A 24399-nucleotide genomic window follows, 5' to 3' on the forward strand; every position below is an offset into this window, starting at 1 on the left:
TTGCTGTCCTTTGCTAAGGAGACAGACATCCTTCCTTTCACCTGATCATTTACCCCATCTTAGGCCACGGGCCATCGTTTCTAATAAAAGTTTTAATCAATCGTTCTTCGTTCTAACGTTACAAGCGTTTGTAGGTTAGTTAGCGACCTCTACAGATCAGCGGCATTTTAGTCTAAATATTGCATTTAGTAAAGCAATGTTACACATATTACAACCTACGACAAGTTACAACCTGTATACCATAAAAAGTAACGTATTAAAGGTGTTGCCTATCCTTTATTTGTCGTCTTTGCCTTGCACGGTAATCTTGTCCGTGTCGTGTCTACCATCGGTCCCATCGCGACATGCATCACGGCGACAATTTGCGTCTGCACTCTAGTCTCCTATCAGTCAAGCGTGGGCGAGCACAACAGCTGTTAGACATTTTTTTTTTTGTACTTTAGCAATAAATCTGTATCTGCAACGGTGCTTACATAAATCGCCAATGTCGCTCAGAGCAACGAAATGCTGGTCGAACGCTGTCGTACGTACATTATGGAAAACTTTCCACGATGTTCATGCGGCGCTCACCTACACTTCAATACGAGGTAAAACGCCATATACCTACAGAACTCAAGAAAAATGTGTGTGTGTCAGTGCAAACACGGATGTTATTGACAGTAGAACTTTACGCAGCCTCTTCGACGGGCCGTCCCGAGGATCCGTTGAAGGGAGTTCGGGTACTCGACCTGACTCGGTGAGGTGAAAAAAATGCTTAGTGAGCCTAAGTAAAAATTGGCTGCTCCTGTCACAGTATGCATTAATAGTCATACTGAATTCAGGCATATAAGATCACTGTTCGACTGTTTTCAGGATACTGGCGGGCCCTTATTGTTCCATGATTCTTGGTGACCTAGGTGCAGAGATAATAAAAATCGAAAGACCGGGTAAGGATTGGAGCTTTCGTCTTAATGTACGGCGCCAGTTTCGAATATTGTACAAGCTATAAACACCGCCATCGGCAAGTCTGATCTGCAGTTGGTTCGTTTTCTGCATCGCAGGTGTCGGAGACGAAACACGGAACTGGGGACCGCCTTTTCTAGGAAATCAAAGCTGCTATTTTCTATCAGTAAACAGAAACAAAAAGGTGCTACATACACTATCCCCTTCCTTTGTCTCATCATTGTGAATCAACAGTATTCCCTCCGCTCCCTCCTTTCTCTTTAAAGAGCGTAGCCGTTGACTTGAAAAGCGCTGAAGGCGTTAGTCTGATAAAGAAGGTAAGCATTTTATCTGGTCAACGAGCACAAAATTTACTGTTTAAATTTGTTGAAACAGATCGCTGGGACATCTGATGTGCTACTGGAAAACTATCTTCCCGGAAAGCTAGACTCCCTTGGTCTTGGATACGAAGATATCAGGGCTGTTGCACCTCAAATTGTATATTGTTCCATAACAGGTATATGCAGACAAAGCTTGTAGCGTACGCATAGGTGTAAGAGATTGTCTTCCAATATCAGTCGTGCAATTTTCCAAAAGCTAGGCTACAATTTATTCAAAGAATAACAAGTTTTATCTCCCAAAGGAATTATGTGGTGTTGTAGCTATTGCATAATGGTAGCAGGCACCTAGCCAAAGTGATACAACATAGGTACATTGTAAATAAGCCAGAGGCAGCGCAAAACAGAGCAGTGAGGTCACCTATCAGACTTCTACATGTTACACAAAAAAAGTAACCGATTACAATTACTTTAAAAAATGTAATTTGTTACTGCTACTAATTACAGCCCCAAGAAAGTAAATGAGCAATTACTGTAAACATTTGATTACTTTATGTTACTTTCCACCTTACATTTATAATATTGCACAGATACAGTAAATAAAACAAGCTGCACTAGTTCTTTCAATGCGTCCTCTGCAGCCCTTCACACATTATTCTCACTAATAATTACTTTTCGAAATTTTCTTCCGTAATCTTCCCTCATTTTCTTGTGAAGGTATATCGCAACGACACTGAAAACTCGCACTTTGTGCGCTAGAGAGAAGGGTTCTGTTGTAATGCACTAACACCATGCTCGCCATCTAGGATCTGCTAATACATCAGCACGGTTATTTAAGACGGGGCATGTCTGCTCTCCCAACTGCACTGCATGCAAACAGGCAGGAGACATTGAACACTTTCTGTGGTTTGTCCAAAATACCGAGGTGAAAAGAACGCTCTGCATAAGAAACTTCCGAAAAATTACTTTCAGCATCACCTGTGTCCCCAGAAGGGGTAGCTATAGCCCGCAAGAAAGCTTCAAGTCTTCATGTTGCATTCCTAAGAGAGACTGGTTTGATGGACATGTGGTGATCTACTGCAGTAATGTTGTAAGAGACGCTCAGCTGGAAACATTCACCTGATCGACAGGCTAAACTTGCCATTTCCTAAAGCCCACCGCCACCAATGCCACCACAACATTGTGGTTACTCAATGATGTGATTCTCGTGGTCTGGGTCCCCTATGAAGCGCAGCACTTCATCGTTGCTGAGGCTAGAGAAAGTCGCTCCCAAAAGGGCCAGTGAAAAACTGAAATGCCGTCCATGGGTAATTCTCTGACAGCGATGTCTGAAGAGGCTGTTGTTATTGAGCCGTAGAAGCGGTGTTTCAATTTGTCGGCCAACATCTGGTGGACCTTCTAGCGGCACCTTTCAATTGTTAGCCATTTAGACTTAAACAACTAATTATAATGGATCCAAGCAAACATTAACATTGCTTGAAAAGCTTAGGTGATCGAGGCGTAACTGCAGGACACTAATTGCAGGAAGGAGGTAACCCATGTACATGTTTTCATTCCTTTGAACATTGTATATTTCTCACCAAGCGTAAATGTTCAAAGCCGAATAATGTAACTGGTTACATGTAATTGATTACTAAAATAAGGTATTTGAATTATAGTGATTGCTACCGAGTAAACCATGTAATTGTTCAGTTACAATATTGTTATAAAATGTAATTGATCACAAGTAATTCATCACATGTAATCCGCTATGCGCAAGTGTGCCACCCGTATACAGTAATCCTATACTTGGCACCTAGCATCAGTGAACATGTACTTCTTCATTGAACACCCACTACAACAATGCTTATGTTGAGGCTTCAACCAAAATGACTTGAGTAATCCAAATATATATTGTAACGGATAGTTAATGGAATTGAGATAAAACTATTTATTGTGGGCGAACTTGTGCCCTGGCGGTAAATAAAAAGCACTGCCGCGTTCTAAACGGAAGATCAGGAAGGCCTTCTTCTTCTCTCTCGAGCGTCGCTTCACCTCGTCTTCTTCTTGTAGACGCCGACAACGGCCACCTGCGATGCGAGTGCGTGCGGCGAAAACACGTGCCATTATTTCTTTGTCTTTTCCTCCAATACGCCGTTGTCGTCTTGAGGGGGCGAACGAACCTGCGAGCGTTATTTAAATGTTTCTGCCTTGTATCAATATGGTTTAGCAGACCAGTACACTAGGGCTTTCCTGAGTAAATATCTAGGATGGCTTGTGCTGTTGTCATGGCTGCCCTGTCGCAGGACCATAAGCATGGCCAAAAGAGGCCCCTCAATCCAACGTGCTACCTTTGGAGAGAATGCTGTGTGCCACATGCAAGCCATCTTTTAGACATGAATGACGACATCACTTGATAGCCTCTATTCCTCAGGATCCAAAGAAAGACCATCAGAAAATGTTTCTAAAGGCACTACTGCACCAACAGTATGATAGTAAGAAGTATAATGATATAGATACACAAGTAGTTTATAGCAGTATATACTGTTGCCAGTTCTTCCAATAGTCCGAGGCACTACTGCGCACTCCAGGAGCCTATCACGTACAGGAATGTCCCTTGTGACATTGCAGTATTAATTAAGATTACTTGTTCAAATGCTCGCTATTCACACAAGCACAGGTGTAGGTATCAGGGGAAATGAGGGGCTCAGTCGCTTAGCAAGAACTACATGAAACCAACAGACAATAAAGTCAAGGAAAGCATAAGGGAAATAAACTTAAAAAGAAGATTAAAAGAACAAAAAACAAATGAATTGCTGGTTAGGGTTCAATTTTGTCCTAAACTTCATAGTCTAAATAAAGAAACAGGGAAACAAACATGGAATAGAAGCTGCACTTACAACCTTTGCAAGATGTATGTGGTGCCCTATAATGTGAGCACGACATAGCAACATCTGTCCATCTGCTCACTTTCTTAGATATATATGTATGCCCGTATTTATACCATAGCGTTTAGTGTAGTGTAAGCTGCGAGAGTGTGGCTCTAGGTCACTTTTGTTTGAATAAATTGCTGCAGATGCTTTCATTGCAAAGATGTTTATATCTGCCCGACTGCAGGTTATGGACAGAAGGGACCATACAGGGAGCGTGCAGGCTATGATGTCATCGCTGCCTCTATGGGAGGTCTTCTACACATCACAGGACCCCATGGAGGTGAACCGTGCAAAGTCGGTGTTGCTATCACAGACTTGGCAACTGGCTTGTATGCCCACGGCGCTGTCATGGCTGCACTTTTGCAGCGAAATCGCACAGGCAAGGGACAATGGGTCAACTGCAATTTGTTCTCAACCCAAGTATGTATGTCAGCACTGCTGATAAGGTGTAGGCAGTAGTGTTAAATGCTTGGGCAATCTTCCTGGGTCAGCGTCACCCTATGTGTAGCAGACAAGGTCTCCAGCCAACCCAGCCTGATAGAGCAGTGAATTGGGCTAGTTGGTGGATGTTCATTGTTTGTGTACTATGTACCACATGAACCAACTGGAACAGAAAGACCTAGCAGAAAGGAAAATATGAATGGGCATGGAGCAAAGATAATGCACTTCTTTGAGTTCATTTGCATTTTTCATTCTGTTCACTCTGCTTTCCAACCACACAGATTTGTGCTGTACATAGTTCAATAACAATGAACAGCCCAAGAGAATTAGTGCTGGCTTGTACTATGCAATAGAGGGAGGAAGAAGCTTGAAATAAATTTGATACTTTCATACTGTTTATAATCTTGTCACCCTGCTGTAATAGATGGCAATAACTATTTTATTGCCTAGCTAGAGACATGTACTTGGCAATTCCACACTGACAGTACCGGGGTCATCGGCTGCTTTGAAAGCGCTGAAGCGAGCTGAAAATGAAAGTCCCACCTGCATTGTGGTTCTGATTAAGAAGGGAGGTTCTCCCACTTCGGATGTCCATTTGACATTTGAAAGTACTATAATAGGTAGTGGCTGGCTTTGAAGGCGTCCAACATGGTAGGCTATTGCTCGGTGCCGCAGTGCCGGACGTACTGCAACGAAGCCCGGTGTCAGCTTTCACACGTACCCGCAGGACAAGAAGGTACATGTTGGATCGCAAAACTTAGAACCGGCAAGCAGCCATCAGCTACAAGTCGGGTGTGCAGCAAGCACTTCCGAGAGGAAGGTTTCTGCTACGGTGTCGGTGCTGCCTTGTTCAGTGAGTAGCAGAAAGTGCACACTGAGACACTCACCCACGCGTGCTGCCCGGCTAATGTCATGAGGTTTTGATGTATGAACTTGTTGATGCTAGGTACTGGCAAGTTCGCTGGAATGGAAAGGAAACGGTAAGAAGCACACCAAAAAAGGGCATGGCATATGCTATTTCTGTCAGCTCCAAACAATGAATGTATACTGGGTTAAGAAAAAGAAGTAATGAGAAATTGCTTGCTGAGAAGACAGATAAACATACAGTGCGATACAACTTGATAAAAAATTATATTGACATGTCCAAGAATTTATAACAACAAAAAAAGAGGTGATTGAATTGCCGCAACGGCACATTACAAGTCGCCGTAAGCGTCGAAGTCTCTTTGTTTTAGTTTTTGAACAGCTTTGATAACATGCACGCAACAATGGTTGCTTGTGTACTCTCAAATGCTCATAAGCCACGGCCTAAAGCTCACGGCAGGGTGCGAAAACATGTTTGCAGAGAAAGCGAAACATTGTTCATGGACATGCATGCAGGTGCGTAGTCGGTCGCTGCAAACTCGTGTGATCACTGCATTGTGTCTTTATTCCGTTGTGCACCATTTGGTTATACAGACAGCCCGCTATAAGAGTGTATTCCACATAGTTTGCTCTCAGCAACTGCCTATCGTTCACACAAGAAACCGGTTCGGAAGACCCCACTGCGCGTGGTCCACACGCAGTGGGCGTTCACTGTACATATTTCGTAAAGAGATAGCATCTGTAAACTATTCTATGTTTTCTGTTTGCCTAAGATTATTATTTCGACAGTAAAGAACTTCTGTTGTTTCGAAAGTACTTACAGAAATGTCCAGGAGGGCTCCCGCATGGCATTTTTATAGAGTGCCGACAGCCAAACTTATGATGAGTGCATCGCGTTATCCCTCATATACCTACTACTACGCAAGCGAGGCGCTTCCGACAGATAGCGACTCCATAAGTCCTCGCTGCCAATACGGAACATGATGAGGATCTACTTCGACGGTCGCTCTTGTCGCGTCGCGCGCGATTTGAGGGTGCGTTTGGCAAGCAGCCACTTGAAATTCAATCATTTGACCATCTACGTCCGTGGAAGCGAAATTTCGTTATACTGAAATCATGTACAAACACACTTCGTTATATTGAGATTCTAAATACATGGTCTTCTATGGACAAGAGGTTATGAAAAGTTAGACTTCGTTATATTGAAGTTCATTACATAGAGGTTTCACTACATGCAATGTACATGTCATCCTCACACTTATAGCTGGAGCTTTAATGAAACTCCAAAATAATGACGACTGTGCAGAGAAACAGCTTGATTAAACAAAATTAGGCAGGTATGCACAAGAGGCCACTTCTGTTTTTACAAATAAGGTCTGTTCAAATCATTCTGCACACCTTGAACAAGGTCATCACAGTTGAGAACTAGTTGATAACGAGTTTTTGCAGGGAGCCTGGCACTTGTTACACAAAGCCTGCTCAACTTTTCCTGACATTGCTGGGAATTCTATAAACTAATTTTGCTAGAAGCCTGAACAGAGTGAAGCAAATGGCAATGTGCAAATACACGCTGCCACGCTGCACCGGTTAGACCAAGAGCAAAGTTCTCGATCTCCTAAACTAGTACAGAAATTGCAGATGAACTGAAAGGATATAAAGGCATCGCAAGCATAGTGTGCACTCAAGTGGTAAACATTGCATGCCTCATTTTCATAACAAGCCTCTACTGGAAGAGTTTGAACAGGTAAAGAAATATGGCATTTGAGCAAGTGTGAGCATGAACAAATGATAAGACATGTGGTGTGATGGTGCTTCTTTCTTGACAAGGTATCTGTGCTGGCCAACATAGCTTCCAACTACCTCAATGCTAACCTTGAGGCCAGCCGCCATGGGACAAGCCACGAAAGCATTGTGCCATATGCTGCATTTGAAACGCTGGACGGCTACATCACAGTGGGAGCTGCAAGTGAAGGCCAGTTCAAGGTCTTCTGCAGGGTCCTTGATGTTAATGAGCTCTTGTCTGATCCTCGTTTCAAAGACAATCCAAGCCGTGTTCAAAACAGGGATGCCCTAGTTGAAATTTTGAATAAAAGGTGAGTAGCAGTGTAGGAAATGTGACACAACAAGATAAATAAAAGTGCATAAAATTGTAATTTCGTAAAATGGGCCAAGCATTTTCTTTCTGTAAGCAGCTGTTGTTTAGTGATACGAAATTGGTCAATTCAAAAAGAAAAAAGAAAGGAAACATTACAATTGTAGCTGTACTCTTTCCATGAGGAGAATGTAACAAAAGGAATTTGACTACGGGCAGCTTTTTGACTTACACATTCACAGGCCAACACCAGAGCTGACAACATGCAGGAAGTGACTTTGGAAACCTCCCTAAAACTGCCAAAACATTTTGTAGGTTTAAGCTCAAGACAACAAAGGAGTGGCTGCAGCTTTTTGAAGGCTCTGGCATACCGTATGGGCCCATCAACACCATTCAGCAAGTTTTTCAAGATCCTCAGGTGGGTGCGCAAACAGCAGTGCATCAGCAAACATTAGCAACCAACCAAATTGAGTGCAACTTTGGGAGGCACACAGTTGGTGTCCTGCCTCTCTTCATTGTGGCCAGCATAGATCAGAAATACATTTATGCTTTTAATGATTACTTCTGCATACGTGCTACCAGCAGTAGGTAACTGAAATTTGTGAAGGGATGAGTGGGAATGCCTTTTATGCTTGATTATCTGAGAGCACAATTAGGCATTGCTGCATACTGGGTCACAATGTGGTGCAACACTAGAGCACAAAACACAAATGCATGCTAAATTCTAATATATTTTTACTATTTTGTTACAGTTTACACAAACTGTGCATATATGTGGCTTTTTTGTGAGTGTATGTGTGTTTCTGTGCATTAAGCATGCCCATGTAGCAATTATCAGAGCGAGCTGTACGTATGCAGGGCAAGGAAATGGTGGTAAAGCTTCCGCACAAGACTGCTGGCACAGTGTCCTTAGTCGGTGAGCTCCTCTTCCTTGATCCTGTCCAATGAAACAAAGCCTGTAAAAGACTGCGCAAAGGTGAACAAAGTTTTACCTGGTACTCCTTTAACATATTTCCGCAGCTGTTTCCACCACTGTCACGGCGTGGAAGGCAATAGTCCTGCCTATGTATTTTGTGGTTTTTGTTATGTTATGCTCTGTAAAATGTACTGTAATTGTGCATGGTATGTTGTGTGATCTTACCAATGCACATTTGTGATTGTGCCCCAGTACAATGACCTTAGCAGGTGCTGTACATATGTGTATAAATACTTAAAATTAATTAATTGTAGGGCCTCACTGCAACCACTAGAATTAAAAGAGAGAGAGAACATGCATGTGTGTATTGAGCAGAAGGTGCAACCAAGCATTGTCCTTGTCTTCTGCACGTCTCATGTGATAAAGCTGTGGAATGTTAATTTTTCAAAGTGTTGCATAAAAAAGCGATCAATGCACAATCCAAGCAATCAGCAGTCATAATTAAACTAAAGCATGGCAAATGTGCTTTCACAAAATGGAGAGCTCATCTTCACATTACCAAAGGTGTAAAGGTGCTCATAGACTTAGTCAGCACACACAAGTCAACAAAAGGTTGTTTCTATACAGCTAAAAGGCCAACTGCAGCAAAATATTGGACCACTTAGAAAGCCTAATTTCTGATATTGCAGATACAGACCAGCCTTCATAGAAATTGAAGATCTGAATTTAACAGATGCATTATAAAGAAGGTACAAAAGAATCAATGTATTTGATATCATGACTGAAGGAAACAAAAGCTGCCATTTATCACTAGCCATAAATGATCCAGAACCAGCAGTGGCCACATACCAAGGTGCAACAATGTGATCAACACGTGTGTGCAGTTCTGGTATTCATGCCTGAAAAGTCACATTGTATGCACAGCTCCTCATTAGCACGATTAAATATGGCAGTTGGTACAGTGTAAGCATGACCTTGCAGCCAGGGGTAGGAATAACAGTATCTGGTGTTATGACACGTGGAAATCGAAGCAGGGAAAAGAAGGATTTAAAAAGAAAGGAAAGAAAGAACGGCAGTTCAAAGCAATAAAATCACAAACAGTAACCATGATAGAGTGTATAAGCGCGACTGAACGAGGACGTCGAAGGAAACATATACACAGAGACAGCGCTACACTTTCAACTATAGATTTCATTTTTGCATGCATATACATACACACACACACACACACACACACACACACACACACACACACACACACACACACACACACACACACACACACACGCACGCACGCACGAACGTGACAGGAAAAAAAACGTTCAGTGGTGCATATCGATGAACTGTACGCGTGTGCAGGGCATGGTGAGAACATATACTGCAATGGTTACAAAGATAAACCGAGGAATCGTATCTCCTTTTCAGATAGCAACACTGATGGCTTGCTCACATACCTTTCCTGTAATTTTGCAATTTCGTAGGCTTCCACAATCTCCCTTGTCATCCTGCTTTGAGCCCTATACAGAATGGAAGTACTTTCAAACGTGGGTTTGCAGGAACAATCTCGGCAATGAATATCGAAATGACCTGAGATTACCTTAGTGACGTTATATTGATGCTCTTTTAATCTCTCATTGATGCATTTGCCGGTTTGACCAATATACGTTCTGCACAAAAACCTAAACCGAAATTAAAATCTATAGTTGAAAGTGAAGCGCTGTCTCTGTGTATGTTTCTTTCTACGTCCTCGTTCAATCGCGCCTATACACTCTATCATGGATTTTAACCAACTAGCTCGCCAACGTGTTTTAACAGGCAGTAACACTGCAAGAGTAGAAAAAAAAGGGAGAGTACATGTTTATAATCACTACACAATGAGCAAGTGAAATATTACCAAGATTTTTGACCTGGGAAGAGCTTGGTGGGCCTCAGAAAGGCAACACTTCACACGTGCAGCCAAATATAACTATTGGTTTCAAATAAAACTCCACCTTGCAAAGCTGGACAAACACTCTGCATTCAAATCATTTGTGCACCACCTCATAGTGCTAGTTATTCGTTGCCGATATTGGAATGCCAGTTCAAAATAGTACCTGAGCAAATGAGCAACAGCTATGCTAATTCAGAAAAGAACAAAAGAAACCACAGTTCAAGGGAATGGTTAATAGATATGAAAATGGTTATATGTTGCAGAAGCATTGTTCTAGAAAGCTAATAATTTGGACATTACTGCTAACAATGCGGAACCTGCATGGTGGCGTTCTAACTGTGAATGATGCAGGCCCTGCTGTGGAGTTCAGTGATGGCATGAACCAAGTTCGATCACCCCCACCTCTACTTGGAGAGCACACAGATGAAGTGCTGTCAGAGTACCTTACTGCAGATGAGATCGCCCGACTTCGAGCAAAGAAGGTCATTGCGTGACAAGCACTTGAAAATGTTGAAAATTGTGCAGTTTTGCACAAATACACTTTTTCTTATAAGTACCACCTGACAGAAAAATAATTCTTTTTGTATAAAGGCTTGTATTTTTAATCCGTGTCCCGCTTCCTGACTGCACAGCATGCTACTATACACTCAGATATGACAGGTATGATTTTGGACAACCTTTTGAGCATACTGAAACGCAATACTTGCATAAGTGCACTCCTAGAAGTTAAGTTCAGTAAGCAATTATGCATGCCCTTCAAAGCAATATAAATAAGACCTTTTGAAATTGCCACCAACTAAAATTTGATACTGTAAATAAGACTGCCACTAGCATGAGTGAAAATATGGCAACCAGGGAATCTCAACATCATAAACATTAAGCGACTCATGATTCCTTGCAGTTTCTTAATAAAAAAGAAATCAAACATCACACCATGTGTCGTATGTGGTTGGGTATTAGTGTAATTTCCATGGGAGTGTGTGCAACATAGCACATACAGAATTATAGAATCCTATTTATGAACTTTAGAACAAACTGAACAAGTGCTCTAAAGCTGTGGAGTTCCAATCGGTCGGCCGAAGTGAACGGACGTGTCGTAGGCGCGCTCTGCAACCACCGAGACTACGCAACCTTCACCGACCGCCCTTGACTGCCCTTGCCCGGGCCGCTTTCGCCAGGAGTCATACGGGAAGCGGCTTTCTCGCCGTTTCCCACCGACCGCCTTTTCTTCCCGGGACTTTGTTGCCGCTCCCCGTGCCTCTACAGCTCTGAAGCAGTTCCAACGTGGCTGCCCCTGCCGGGGCCATAGCTGCCTTGGCGTGTTTTCTATACCATGAACCAAAAGCGCCAAGCAACCAGCTCTTCCGAGGCCCATGTTCTAAACGGGCGTGCAAAGGGCCTTCGGCCAATTCACCGCTCTGTTTCGATGGAGCATTTATCTACCGCAACGTCATTTTCCAACGAGCAGAAGACGCAATCGGCGACGGAGAACGCCGCCGTGCGTTCCTCAACAACAACGAAGACGCCCGAGGTGGATACCGCGGGAGTGGCCGCCGATCCAATCGTTGCCAATTTTCCCTCCCAACAGCGAGAGGTGGACACTCCGACCGGGGAAAGGATGGAGGAAGATGCTGCCCCGAACATTTACGACGACACAGGTGGCTGTTGGAAGACAGTCATACGTAAGCGATGCATCCGTCAAACCATGCTAAGACGCAACCCTCCGTGAACATCTTGGGCATTCCGGACGCCTCCCAGCCTACCGTACGCAAGCGCATTCGGAATCAGAACCTGCCTCAACTTCCTTTGCACGATGAAAAGATAATTCTGCGGCCTCACGGAGGACTTTGTCTCAATAAGTGGAATCGCCCAGAACTCGCCAATGCTCTATGGAGTGCAGCCGGCTTGACCACCGACGATCGTCAGGACATCATATTCCGACTGCAACCTCAGCAGAACTTGGCAATCATCAGCACACCCCAGTCACACGTAGCCGACGCATTGTACAAGGTGAGGGAGCTGAACCTTGGTCAGCGGGTCTATCCCATCACGACACATTTTGCGTCCCCAGACAACTCATGCAAAGGAATTGTTCTTCGCCTTTTGCCCGGTAAACCGTCTTCCAAGCTAGTGGATGAGCTTGTGGCTCCTGGAACTCAAATACTTCAAGCACGAATGATGGGTCAAACCAACGTTGCTTTGGTAACACTTGAAGGACTTAAAGTGCCTCGCTACGTGCGTTTCTATGGTGCAGAACTCCGCTGCTACCCCCATCGACCCCGCCTACTGGTTTGCAAGATATGTCACAAGCTCGGCCATTAGGCTGATTACTGTCCTACGCCGCACGTGGTCATATGCACGACGTGCTGGACTGACAACCCCACCCCATCATATCTGTGCACCCCACACTGCAGATCCTGTGATGGGACCCACCCTACAGCGGATCCAAACTGCCCGCGGTGTACTAGGCAGACACTGAACAAAGCTTGGGTGCAGAAAGCTCTCGAGAAAGAGCAGCGTTAACTCCAACCCTCCAGCGACCCGACCACTACCACAGATATGGCGGAGACCCGAACGTCGCACGCCCCAACGAAGGAGACCAGAAAAGTCCGGTCGGAGACCCGTTCGAGATCCCATCGCAAGTTCAAGTCTCGGTCTCAATTCCGCGAGGCATCGGTGCGCCTCCCAGAGAAGCGCCCTCCTTCCCCATCTTCCCAACAACCCTACAAGAAGGCCCTGCAGACCAACGCCCCAGCCAAGGTGACCCTGGTCCCTTCAGGGGTGCAGCGGACCCCGGAGAAGAAAACAGCAATGGAGGCGCCTCGGAAGGTAGGTCGGGCGGAGGGTCCCCCACAGCTCGCTCCGCCCCGTAAATCTCTCCCTACCCCTTCCCCTATTACCAATTCGTTACCAGATCCCGATCCTCTAATAGAAATAGCCCGCCTACGTCGTGACGTGGAGGCGCGCTGTGAGCGCCTGCAAAAACAAATGGACGCGCTGGATCCAGACATGAGCAGTAGTATGCAGGCGGCTCTGGACAGGATAGAACGCCAAATGGCGGCTTTTCAAATAGGGATTACGGAGCAAGTGAAATCGTGTATAGAGTGCACTTTCGCACGCATGCAAGTTCCTGAGCATAGCGGTAACAACGAAAGCGCGCTTTCCGACTAAGGCTCTCGGCCGCAACCTTCAAATGTGGGCACCCGGCGCCCGCATCCCTATGCACGACCGCCTGCTTCCTCTCGCGATGATGATGGCGCCGCGTAACACGGAGCAACTAGTGGTGTGGCAGTGGAATTGTAAGGGATTCCACCGAAAATGAGGTTCCCTACAGCAGTATATCGCCACATCCACGAACCCTCCCGATGTCATCCTCTTACAGGAAGTCAATTGCACCCCTTCTTTATCCGGCTACAGCACGCTCTCGGGTGTCTCTCCTCTTGTGGGAGCCTTAGTTTCAAAACATGTTAAATGTCGCATGCATACCACTAACATTGACATTCCTCACCAAATATTGGAAATAATTACACAAGGTAAATGCAGCGAGAGTCTGTTCATACTCAATGCGTACAGTTCCCCCCGTTCGCAAACGCACTGTTTTCAGCACCTACTAACAGAATTTGGTAGGTTTGGACGGGTTTGTGTGGTGGCCGGCGACTTTAACGCTCTGCATACTGCATGGGGTTACGGGGTTACGTTAAATCACAGGCTAAAGGGACCCGCTTATGGAATGCCATCTGTAACATGAGATACACACTGCTTACCGACCCAGAGCACCCCACTCGGATGGGCAACAGCGTATCTCGTGACACCTGCCCTGACCTTACCTTCATGCGCAATACTGGCCCAGTCGTTGCGCACGGGCCTTTAGAGGAGCACCTTCGTAGTGACCACTACATTGTAGCGACCACCTTGTCATTGCGGGGTGCGCGCAGGCCCGAGCGAAATGTACGTACAACGGATTGGGCGAAATTCAGGGAACGTCAAGAGAACCCACCTGAACGCCAAGGGTACGAACGCTGGCTTGACTCTCTCGCACAAGATCTAGAGGCCACCATGAGCACACTGCGCACCACAACCGAGACACCAGACATAGACCCGCATTTACTTCATCTTTGGAATGCCCGCAGAGGGTTGACACGACGATGGAAACGACAACGCCTCAACCGCAAACTTAGGAAACGTATAGATCAAATCACACGGGAATCTCAGGAGTATGCAGAGATCCTTACGAGGAATAACTGGCGAGGATTTTGCGATCGCCTCTCAGGCACATTGAGCACAGCAAAAACGTGGTCGATTCTTCGCTCACTCACAGATCCAACCACAACAAAGGGAAAAACATTTCAACAGCTGCACATCCTAATGCACGAGCACAGGGGCGATGTCTCGACACTCCTCAGAGAGCTAGAGAAGCATTTCATACCTACAGGCCCGCCGCCGCAGTACCCTGACTATCCTTATGTAGGCGAGGCAAACGAATTGCTCGATGCAGACATCACACCTGACGAGGTGCGGGTGGTCCTACAAGACCTACACTGTAACACGGCACCGGGAGCCGACCACATCCGATTCGCCACCCTTCGTAACCTCAGTGACACGGATATTAGCCACCTCACCCATATCTTCAATGATTGCTGGCGCAAGGGCATGCTTCGCCAAGGATGGCGACACGCCGACATCACACTGATCCCCAAACTGGGCAAGCCTGTTAAGGTTGAAAACTTACGACCCATCTCCCTAACATCCTGCATTGGTAAGCTCATGGAGCGTGTACTCTTGCGGCGTCTGCAGCCCTTCCTCGAAGAAAAATCATTCTTTTCTAACTCTCAATTCGGATATCGGGCTCATCTGTCTGCCAAAGATGTGCTTTTACAATTGCGGGAGAAAATCATAGGACCTCCGTCGTCCGCCCAAACGAGAGCACTCATCGCCTTAGACCTAAAAGGGGCATTCGATAATGTTGAACATGACTTCATCCTTCGCAATGTTGCACATTCACACTGTGGAATTCGTATGTACAACTATATCCGCGCATTTCTTCAAGATCGCGCAGCCACCGTAGGAATGGGACCGCATCGGTCCGGTACGATTCGCCTTGTAGGACGTGGGACACTCCAGGGCTCAGTTCTTTCCCCTACTCTATTCAATATCGCGCTCGCAGGGCTCCCTCGGCTACTCGACCAGATCCTTGATGTCGCCCACGCTATTTATGCGGACGACATTACTACCTGGCCGACACGGGGTTCCGACGGAGCCATCCAGGACCGACTGCAATAAGCAGTCGATACAGTTTCCGAGTACGCTAGAAAATGCGGCTTAAGATGTGCTCCGGAAAAGTCGGAGCTCATAATCATTCGCCCCCGGAGCCGTTCCTCTACTCCCCCTATCACTGTGCACGTGGATGGCACACCGATACCACAGGTTAATCGTGCTCGTATCCTCGGCCTACACGTCCAAGCGGATGGCAGGTCAAACTACACTGTTTCCCTTCTATCCAGACAGATTGAGCAAATTCTGGCCATGATCCGGAGGGTCTCCAACAGGCGCTCGGGCCTTCGAGAAGAGGACCTGCTGCGCTTGGTGGAGGCATGCGTGATCAGCCGCCTTACATACCATCTCCCATTTCAGCGGTTGACCCAAGCGCAACAACTTCGCATAGACGCAATGATTCGCAAAGCGACGAAGCTGGCCAATGGCCTCCCGAATTATACTTCCACATGCCGTCTCCTTAACTTAGGGACACATAACACACTAGGCGAGCTGCTAGAGGCACATTGGGTCAGCCATCACCAGCGCCTCCTACTCACTCCTACTGGCCGCCATCTTCTCACATGGCTAGGATACTCTGTCCCACCCCTTGAGTCTGAAACCCGTCCAACGATCTTGTCGTCAGCGATACGCCAAGCACTAAGTATTCATCCATTGCCACGTAATATGCACCCCGAGCACGAGAAAGGGCGGCGCAAAGCCTGTGTACGATACATTGGCCGCATGCTTGCAAACATCCCGGAAACACATACTTTATACACGGACACATCACGCACTCAAGAGGGCTATACCTCGGTTGTTTTGGATGGCATCGAATCCCTGAGAGACTCTGCTGCAATGCGCAGAACAAATGCCGCTTATGGAGAAATTCTCGGTGTTGCTCTTGCAATTCGATACGCCATCCGTGTTCCTGAGGAAGCGTATATATTGACTGACTCGCAACAGGCATGCCGGGCGTTCCTATCAGGACATGGTATCCCGAGAGCGGCGCACCAAATTCTCAAACAGATCCCGCAAAATACACCAACCACACCTCGCCGCATCCACTTACTCTGGACCCCTGGTCATACCTCGCTGCCGGGTAACGAACGCGCACATGCGGTTGCCCGAGAAATTTCCCTCCGGGCGACTTGGCGTGGTGAGGCGACTAGTTCAGAGTGGGGGGATACCTTGCTCCGTTACAAAGACATACTCCGTCATTATACACGCATTCGCCGCACCCACGCCATCCTTCTCGCGAGAGGAAGCAGTGGCATTACGCCAGTTACAAACCGCAACTTTTCCAAATCTTGTCTCTCTCAATAAATTCTACCCACACTGTTATGCAGATCGTTGCCCCGGCTGTGGCAGCTCGCCCACAATCTTCCACGTCACGATTGAGTGCACTGCAAACCTCTTTCCTCCCTTGCCAACTCTCCTTTACCCCCTACGCAACAAAGAGCTGTGGGACGATGCCCTCCGCGACGGACCTCCCGAGGTCCTCCGAGCTGTGATACAACGGGCTCGAAACATCGCCGGAATCATCTTAGGAACCCTGGACTGAGGGTTCCTCCCACACTGCTCTCGCCATTCAAATATTATTAATAAAGACGTTTTACTCTCTCTAAAGCTGTGACTGGCTTATCCAAGATAAACTTGGCACAATGCTAATAGGGTTTGACAGCCGACTGCATGACTTCTCCATAGGTATTATGAATGCAGGATGAACCATGAACTGTCTACTTAGATGGCATTGGCCACCAAGAACACAGCTGCATTTGGTATTTAACACAATGCTCAGACAATGATACTTCTAAAGCATTCCTTAGTTTTTGTTAGTGTGTGACCACAATGGATGTCTGCGACTCTGTTCAAAAAGCTGTAGCAGCAGCGTCCTACATGACAATTAACAAGAATCTTTTTGACTTGGACACACCCATGCCTGGTCAGCTCAAAATTTTAAGGGTGGGTTTCCACCAAGGTGATGAAAGTGAAATGTCTATAAAGGAAGACTGCACAGAAGAACTTGATTAGAACAGAAATAAAGGGCTTTCTTGTTTTGCGGTAATGCGGCTTTCCATGCTTTGCTGGGAATGAGTACAACACACGGTTTTCTTTACCGACTTTAACAGTGACAGAACCATAAAGTGATAAGCTGATGATGTGTCCCTAAGACACATATCCATGACCTGCCAAGCAAATGCTGGTTCTTCACTTTCAGACAAACACGGGGTGCATATTTGATCAATGATGCAATTCATTTGCATTGAGGCATGGTTTGTACAAGAATTTGTGGATGATGTTCCGGTGATTGACAACTTTAGGAGGAGCTGTCGTAGTCAAGTTTGCCAGTTCCTCCCAAGCCTTCAACATCTACTTCAGTCTCGGTTGCGTTGAGCATGTTCAGCGTTATGTCTGCACAGAACACACAAGGAAGCCTAATCAAACACTGCTTAGATGAGAAACTTCATAGGCATTTTGACACTTTTAAGGCTTAAGGAAAAAGGAGAATGAAAATATGACACACATTAGTGATCCCAATGAAATACAGAAGGAGCTGCAGATTTAAGAAAAACTTTGAGCCACTAAATCCAAATTTCAATTACATCTTGCCAGATGGCTTAAGAGTAATTCAAGAAAAGTGATTTTTTTTGTGAAACAAAGTGAGCACTTGTTACAAATGTCTGTAAGGACTAATTACACAGAGTATTATTGTTACTCAATTCAGCAAACAACAAAGCAAAGATACAAGAAGAAGAAAAAAAAGATAAGACTCAATTTTTTTAAATCGATTTCTGTGAGCCTCTGCAAAGATCTGCATTCACCCTTTTGGCTTCATAACTCACCAGCAGACTTTGTAGCAGCTTGCAGGCCAGCGGCTAAAGTTGGTTGTGGAGGTGGTGGTGCTGCTTCTGCCTTGGGCGGTGCCTTTTTGATGGGGATGCCTGCCTCCTCATATGCCTTACGCTTCATGCTGTTCTTGATCTGACTGCTGCAGGGAACCATAACGTGTGCACACAAAACTTGCACCAAAGACCACAGGACCTAACTAGTAAATACAGCACAATGCTATTTGGCAAGTGAATTAACGAAACATTGCCAAACTTGCTTACTGATGACTCGACACAACACTTAACCAACAATGACTGCACAAGAAAACCATGTTGTGATAGTGCATGCATAAAAGGTGAATGTGTCATTATTAAAGATGAGAAGAAATGTTTAGGAATGCTTTATTCAAGAACCAAAGCATGTGAATGAAGAAGCGGCATGTCTGAAAGATTTCTCTGAAAATTTAGAGGAAATTGGTGAGTATGCCAGGCTAAGATGTAATAATGACCTGTGTGCTAGTGATGACATAGTTGAATTCTAGAATCTGACCAGAAGTTGGTGAGAAATCAAGCCATTCGTGGGAGGACTTTTTATGAGATTAGCATTTTCTGCCTACCTCAGAAACTTTGTACCCATCTATTTATCTCTTTACACTGCTTGTCCCAGTGACCCAAGTTGTCTGCTCGCTTGGGTGACTAGCTATATGCTGGCTGCTTTCTTGCCAAGAACACAACATGGGCCACTGGGAATATGTGCAGATAGACAACTGGCTGCTGTCTGACCTAGTAGACAACTTGGGTTATCTGGTATGTTCCTGAATAAAAAACTCCCACTCCATAATTACATAACATTAAAGTCTCCACTAATAATGAATTTCCTATGGCCAAATTACAGATAATATCCGCCACCACTTGAATGCCAAACGCATTAATGCAGATAATTGCCAAAGGATGTGTTCTGCCTAATTTTGGAATGAGAGGGATTGGCCAGCAAATTTGTAGTGGTGCTCAAAGTGGTTTTTGTCTACAGAAACCGGAATTTGACACAAGCACGCCAGACAACATCATTACCATGACATGCATACTGCATAGAAATATTTAAATCAGTGCAGGTAAAGTCAAAATGTTGCTTCAGCTTGTTCGCTAACACGGAGCACCTGGTTACTACTGCAAGGTGTGCTCACATGACACACCATACACCACTGAGCAAAAGTGTATGTGAATGCTGTGGTTATCATGAAGACACTTGCAATACATGTGTCATATTGCTAGAAAGTACTGCATCAAAACACAACCTCAATCAAATATGGCCATAGCTGCCAACAACTCTAAAATGGCAGACTTCTACAAAACAGGTGAAGCTCATTGTGAGCTTCATTTCACTGCAAGGTGCGCTGAAATTAGAATCACGGCTCATTAAGCATGGCACTATTAAATGCAAGCAAATGCAGCAGTGTAAAGAAAGATCATGGCTATTTATAACCTTTTGTGTGCTATCTTGATCCCTGTGAGTGTGAACACAACAGCTCACGACTGCACATCAAAGCAAACCTGCACAGGCCCAGTGATGATTAGTCATGGCTTCCTGCCGTAAGCTGCACTTCGCTTCACTGCATCATAGGCTTGTGGGTCAAAATAATGTAGCAGACAACATGAAGCCACACCTGTGCAACTTTGCTTCAATGTATGGCTGTGCTCCCATATTTCTGCTAACAGGGATCAAGGCAGTACTTAGATACTAGCTTTTTATACTCTCAGACAGTACAAGCTAACTCACACTGCAGTATGGCATACTATGAAATGGAAACTGTAGTATAATACTCTATCGGTTAAACTGGTGAAGTATTTGTTCAGAGCTCTCTTTTCACACATTTCGCAGGAGAGGGTTTAATACTAGGGGACAATACAAAGGGCAAACTTCCTTTCTTTATTTTCACATTTAATCTCGGTGCCAGTACATCAGTCTAACACTATGGACCTTAAAGTACATTTGCCCACTTTGGCCATTCTTAGTGCAGGAAACATCCTAGAAACTTGCTGGATGACTCTTTGGCTTTTCTAGAATTCCAGTACAGCCTTCTTGCCAAGAAAAAAATTACTCGGCCTGAGCAGACGTAATGAAAATTCACAATGTCATGGTGAGCAAGTACAGGAGCGTCAAGACTGCTTTGCTACTCGTCTTTAAGTTTTGCATCTTTTCTGTGTTACCAAGCGTCTTCTCGTGGTAAGAGTGGCCACTTCACTATTGCAGAAGCATGATATACTAATGCTGCACAACTTAGTATTGTGCTTTAGTATCTATCTCCTTAAATGTAACCACTGAGCAGCAGAAAGGCGGACAATTGCAATTTTGCGAAAGTGCTACATTTAGCATCAGTGTTCATTTTCAACATAATAGTTGAGCACTGCAGCTAGGTACAAAGATACATTAGGCATCAACTATACAAAAGCAACAATAAGGCTATCTATTTCGGTACATCTGTGCTTAGGACAGACAATGTCACAGTAAATTACAAACAGCATTGCTTGTAGGGCCGCGAACTTACATGGTGCGATTCTTTATGTGATCGCTAAGTTTATTCAGGTCGTCTCCAAAGCGCTTCACTGCACTGCGCAGCATCTCGACCTCGTCGTCAGTCCACTTGCCCCTGCGTGGGCATTACCAACTCAGCACCACTTCTGGCTCTGCTTGCAAACGACGCGCGAGGGCATGATACGAGACTTGCATAAAGCGTGGTCAAACCTTGCTAGTTTTACACGCTTAGCGCATGCAACAATTTCAACAGTTGGTAGTGGAGAAGTATTGTTTGAGTGGCCATTTTCGTGGCTAGCAAACAGCTGCGAAACTCAGACGTGCAATGATGCTGATCCTAAATAGATCACAGATTAACATTACTTAAATCCCGGAGCTTTATGTGTCAAAGCCACAATCTGATTATGAAGAACGCTGTAGTGGGAGGCCCCATATTCTGACCACCTGGGGTTCTTTAACGTGCGCCCAATGCACGGTACACGAACGTTTTCGCCCATCGGAGTGCGGCCGCCGTGGCCAGAATCGAACACGCGACCTCGATCTCAGCAGCGCAACGTTATAGCCACTGAGCTACCGCAGCGGGTATGGCTCGCCTTTAAGTTCACTTAGTAACATATTAAAATGGTTTAACAACAGCACTGTCTCAGTTATATGCGCCGATTTACCCTTTTCACTCCTCCGAAGCTACGTTGTTCAGCCCATCGCTGCACATTGTTGCGCAACGATACTCCAATATAAGCGTTATTTTACTATACCTGGCACCAGACACGTTTGGGTATTGTCTCATTGTGCTGTTGACTGTGCACCAAATGAATTTTTCGATGCAGGCACGGTCAAGGCTCGTATCAGACCAGTCATCGCAATTCCGCACGCAGAGTCGAAGCAGAAGGCGCTGATGGTAATGCTCACCCGGCTGGCGATGGCTCGGAAGCAGAGTACAGCTGCACAGCCAGTTCACCGAGCTTGGTGAACGCAGCTCCCGCGGCTGTGAAAATTTCCCCCACCTGCGGAACACAACAAAAAACGGCGCGGCCACTTTGTCTTACAGCTGCAGCGCGAAACGCTTACAGCCGCGTCTGCAATTGTCATGCTTCAAACTTCTGCGGCAAATTTTGCTTGTCTCGGCAGATTATTTCGCTCTTTATGAAGGAAGAGAAACAATCCAGAGAAGCAACGATTCGCCGCGCATAGAAACTTACCTTGCTTGCGCTCCCATGACTCATTTTTACCGCCAAAAGCAGTGCGTGTCAAACGCCTTGCAAGTTCTTAACGAGTGCTACAGTTCAACATTTAACGCCATTGTAAGCGCCGCCATCTTATAACCGGATTTGCCTACGGCATGGTCTACGGCTTGTTATGTGCTCACTACGGAGGAGGTGCTGGTTACATAGATACAGCGAACTAGAAGGAATTCTAGTACCACTGTGGCATAAAGAAACTCTATGGCTAGTTGCATAGAGTTTCCTACAAAAACTCTTTAGGAAACTCTATGGCTAGTTGTACATGTACGTACGATTGCAGCAGACTGCAGCTACCGAAAACGACGTTATGGCCGCAATGCATAAACAAAAAAAAGTTTATGAAGACAAGCCAAGGCGATCCTGTTGTGCACGGTGTGCCGCCATAATTAAATGATTAAATCTTGTGGGACTTATTGCCAGAGTGACTTAGCCTGGCTACAGCTAGCATGGCAAATTCTTCGCAAATGGCCACTTTTCCTCCTACAGGATGGGAAAACAACATTACCGCCATTCCGAGCCTGAGCGATGACAATATTATTCAAGTAGGCCGGGCGCAGAGCGGAACCGGAACGTCGATCCCTTTGTGATAACGCCCTCCATACGAAGCAACCATCTATGGAAGCAAATGGAAGCAACATTCAAAACGCATGGCGGCTGCACGGCCGCCATTATCCGCCATGTTTACTCTCTGATTGGTTGTGGAGAACCACTGTGGAGAACACACGTGCCTTGAAATTTTGCAGTTTTGCGAAATGTCATTTTGCGTTTTCATCAAGATGACGAAACGTGACGTGGAGCTGTAAATTTTATGGACTAATAAATTTTTTTGGTCTTTGGCAGATATATTGTGATGTTAGCGCTTCAAAAAGAATGTGAGCGGTAGCGAGCAGAAGCCAGTGCAATGCATCTGCAATTGCGCGAATATGTGGTGGCACGGAGGAAGGAAACTAAGGAGAGGCCCTGACGTCACTCTTTGTGAAGCAAAAGTGAAGCCGGAAGTTGGCGTTGCTCATCGCGATGCTCCGCCTTTTGTGCCACCCTCCTCTCTTGTTTACATCTTTCGCGAAACCACGCCGCGCTGCGCGTGGTTTCGCGCACGCTCGCGCAACATCCGGCAGAGCACGGTGCAGGTAACACAGCGCAACAAGACAAGGTGACTAACGCAAACCCGCCCACACAGCGCCTTTGCCACGGCACGAAACCTACCAGAGCAACACGTGTGAGCGCTCAAAATCAGAACAACGCCGCCATTGTGGCCCAAAAGGCGTGGCCATACAACAAAAAAAATAAAAAAGCAGCAAAAAATTGAGAACCTACTACGTCATTTCCGCCACACTTTTCTCCTAGCGCGCGGAGGGGGTAGGGCCTCTCCTTAGTTTCCTTCCTCCGTGTGTGGTGGCGATCCAAGATATGCGCCATGCCAGCTTGCTGATTGGCTGAAGGAATATCTCATGAGGAGCGTCACAGGAAGGGCTGTTTCGTAAACGTCATTTTGACGATGCGTGACGTTGCGCTTGGCCACCATTGCTGATATTTTCCGCCATAATTCTTGCTGCGACGAACCATAGAGTTTCCTACAAAATTTTGTAGGAAACTCTATGCGACGAACCGCACGAATTATGCTAATGAACAGCCATATGCAATGACAGCCGAGAGGAATGCGTATCGCCACATTTTTCCTGTCGTTTGGCACCACGAAAATCTTTTGTTCATAACGCGTGCTCATAGTATTTGCATCACTCTCGGGTGGTGTTGGCATTTGTGTTTGGGGCCATCATTTCTTAAAAGAACGCGTTTAAACGAAATAATATTGGTTGAACATAGCAAACTTTCGGCAATGTTGTCCACTTTTCACTGCTGAATTTGTATCGTAATCAAGATTAATGCCTTTTCGCACAATCAAAAGTTATGACAACGGCCTCTTTCTAATTTATAAAAAAGAAATGTACCCAAGACGGCGCCTTGAAGTTTCCTCCCTCGGTGCGAGTAACCAGCGAAATGAACAAGAGATGGCAGCGTCGGCGCTTGCGTCGCTCTAGTGGATATCTCTGGCGCGCGCAACGCTATCGGTGATATTCGGCCGTTTCTCAGCCAGCCGAGTCGGGCTGAGTCACTTGCGTTTCACGAGAT

At 45.7% G+C, this 24399-nt stretch overlaps 2 protein-coding genes across 7 annotated transcripts; one reads left to right on the plus strand and one right to left on the minus strand.

The window, feature by feature from the left end:
- The first annotated feature begins 365 nt into the window (after positions 1 to 365).
- On the plus strand, positions 366 to 11019 carry LOC142571393 (succinyl-CoA:glutarate CoA-transferase). Of its 2 annotated transcripts, XM_075679710.1 has the most exons (11): positions 368 to 587; positions 676 to 736; positions 853 to 926; positions 1041 to 1126; positions 1209 to 1259; positions 1318 to 1438; positions 4356 to 4591; positions 7304 to 7569; positions 7884 to 7986; positions 8427 to 8484; positions 10766 to 11019. In XM_075679710.1, the coding sequence occupies exons 1-11, from the start codon at positions 485 to 487 to the stop codon at positions 10906 to 10908; spliced, it is 1302 nt and encodes a 433-aa protein (XP_075535825.1). In that variant the 5' UTR covers positions 368 to 484; the 3' UTR covers positions 10909 to 11019. The 2 variants fall into 2 exon arrangements, with proteins under 2 accessions (XP_075535826.1, XP_075535825.1); XM_075679711.1 differs by lacking the exons at positions 1209 to 1259; positions 1318 to 1438 and having other exon boundaries at positions 366 to 587; positions 4356 to 4550.
- LOC142571394 (BPTF-associated chromatin complex component 1) lies at positions 3224 to 22495 on the minus strand. 5 transcript variants are annotated; one of them, XM_075679713.1, is made up of 6 exons: positions 22228 to 22495; positions 21938 to 22032; positions 21042 to 21143; positions 18511 to 18656; positions 5500 to 5573; positions 3224 to 3421 (listed from the first exon to the last, which is right to left on the minus strand). In XM_075679713.1, the coding sequence occupies exons 1-6, from the start codon at positions 22249 to 22251 to the stop codon at positions 3365 to 3367; spliced, it is 498 nt and encodes a 165-aa protein (XP_075535828.1). In that variant the 5' UTR covers positions 22252 to 22495; the 3' UTR covers positions 3224 to 3364. The 5 variants fall into 5 exon arrangements, with proteins under 5 accessions (XP_075535828.1, XP_075535829.1, XP_075535827.1 ...); XM_075679714.1 differs by having other exon boundaries at positions 3275 to 3328; positions 22228 to 22488; XM_075679715.1 differs by lacking the exon at positions 3224 to 3421 and adding an exon at positions 5254 to 5298 and having other exon boundaries at positions 22228 to 22485.
- Between the last annotated feature and the right edge of the window lie 1904 nt (positions 22496 to 24399).

The sequence above is a fragment of the Dermacentor variabilis genome, chromosome 2 (assembly GCF_050947875.1).
Source record: "Dermacentor variabilis isolate Ectoservices chromosome 2, ASM5094787v1, whole genome shotgun sequence".
NCBI lineage: Eukaryota > Metazoa > Arthropoda > Arachnida > Ixodida > Ixodidae > Dermacentor > Dermacentor variabilis.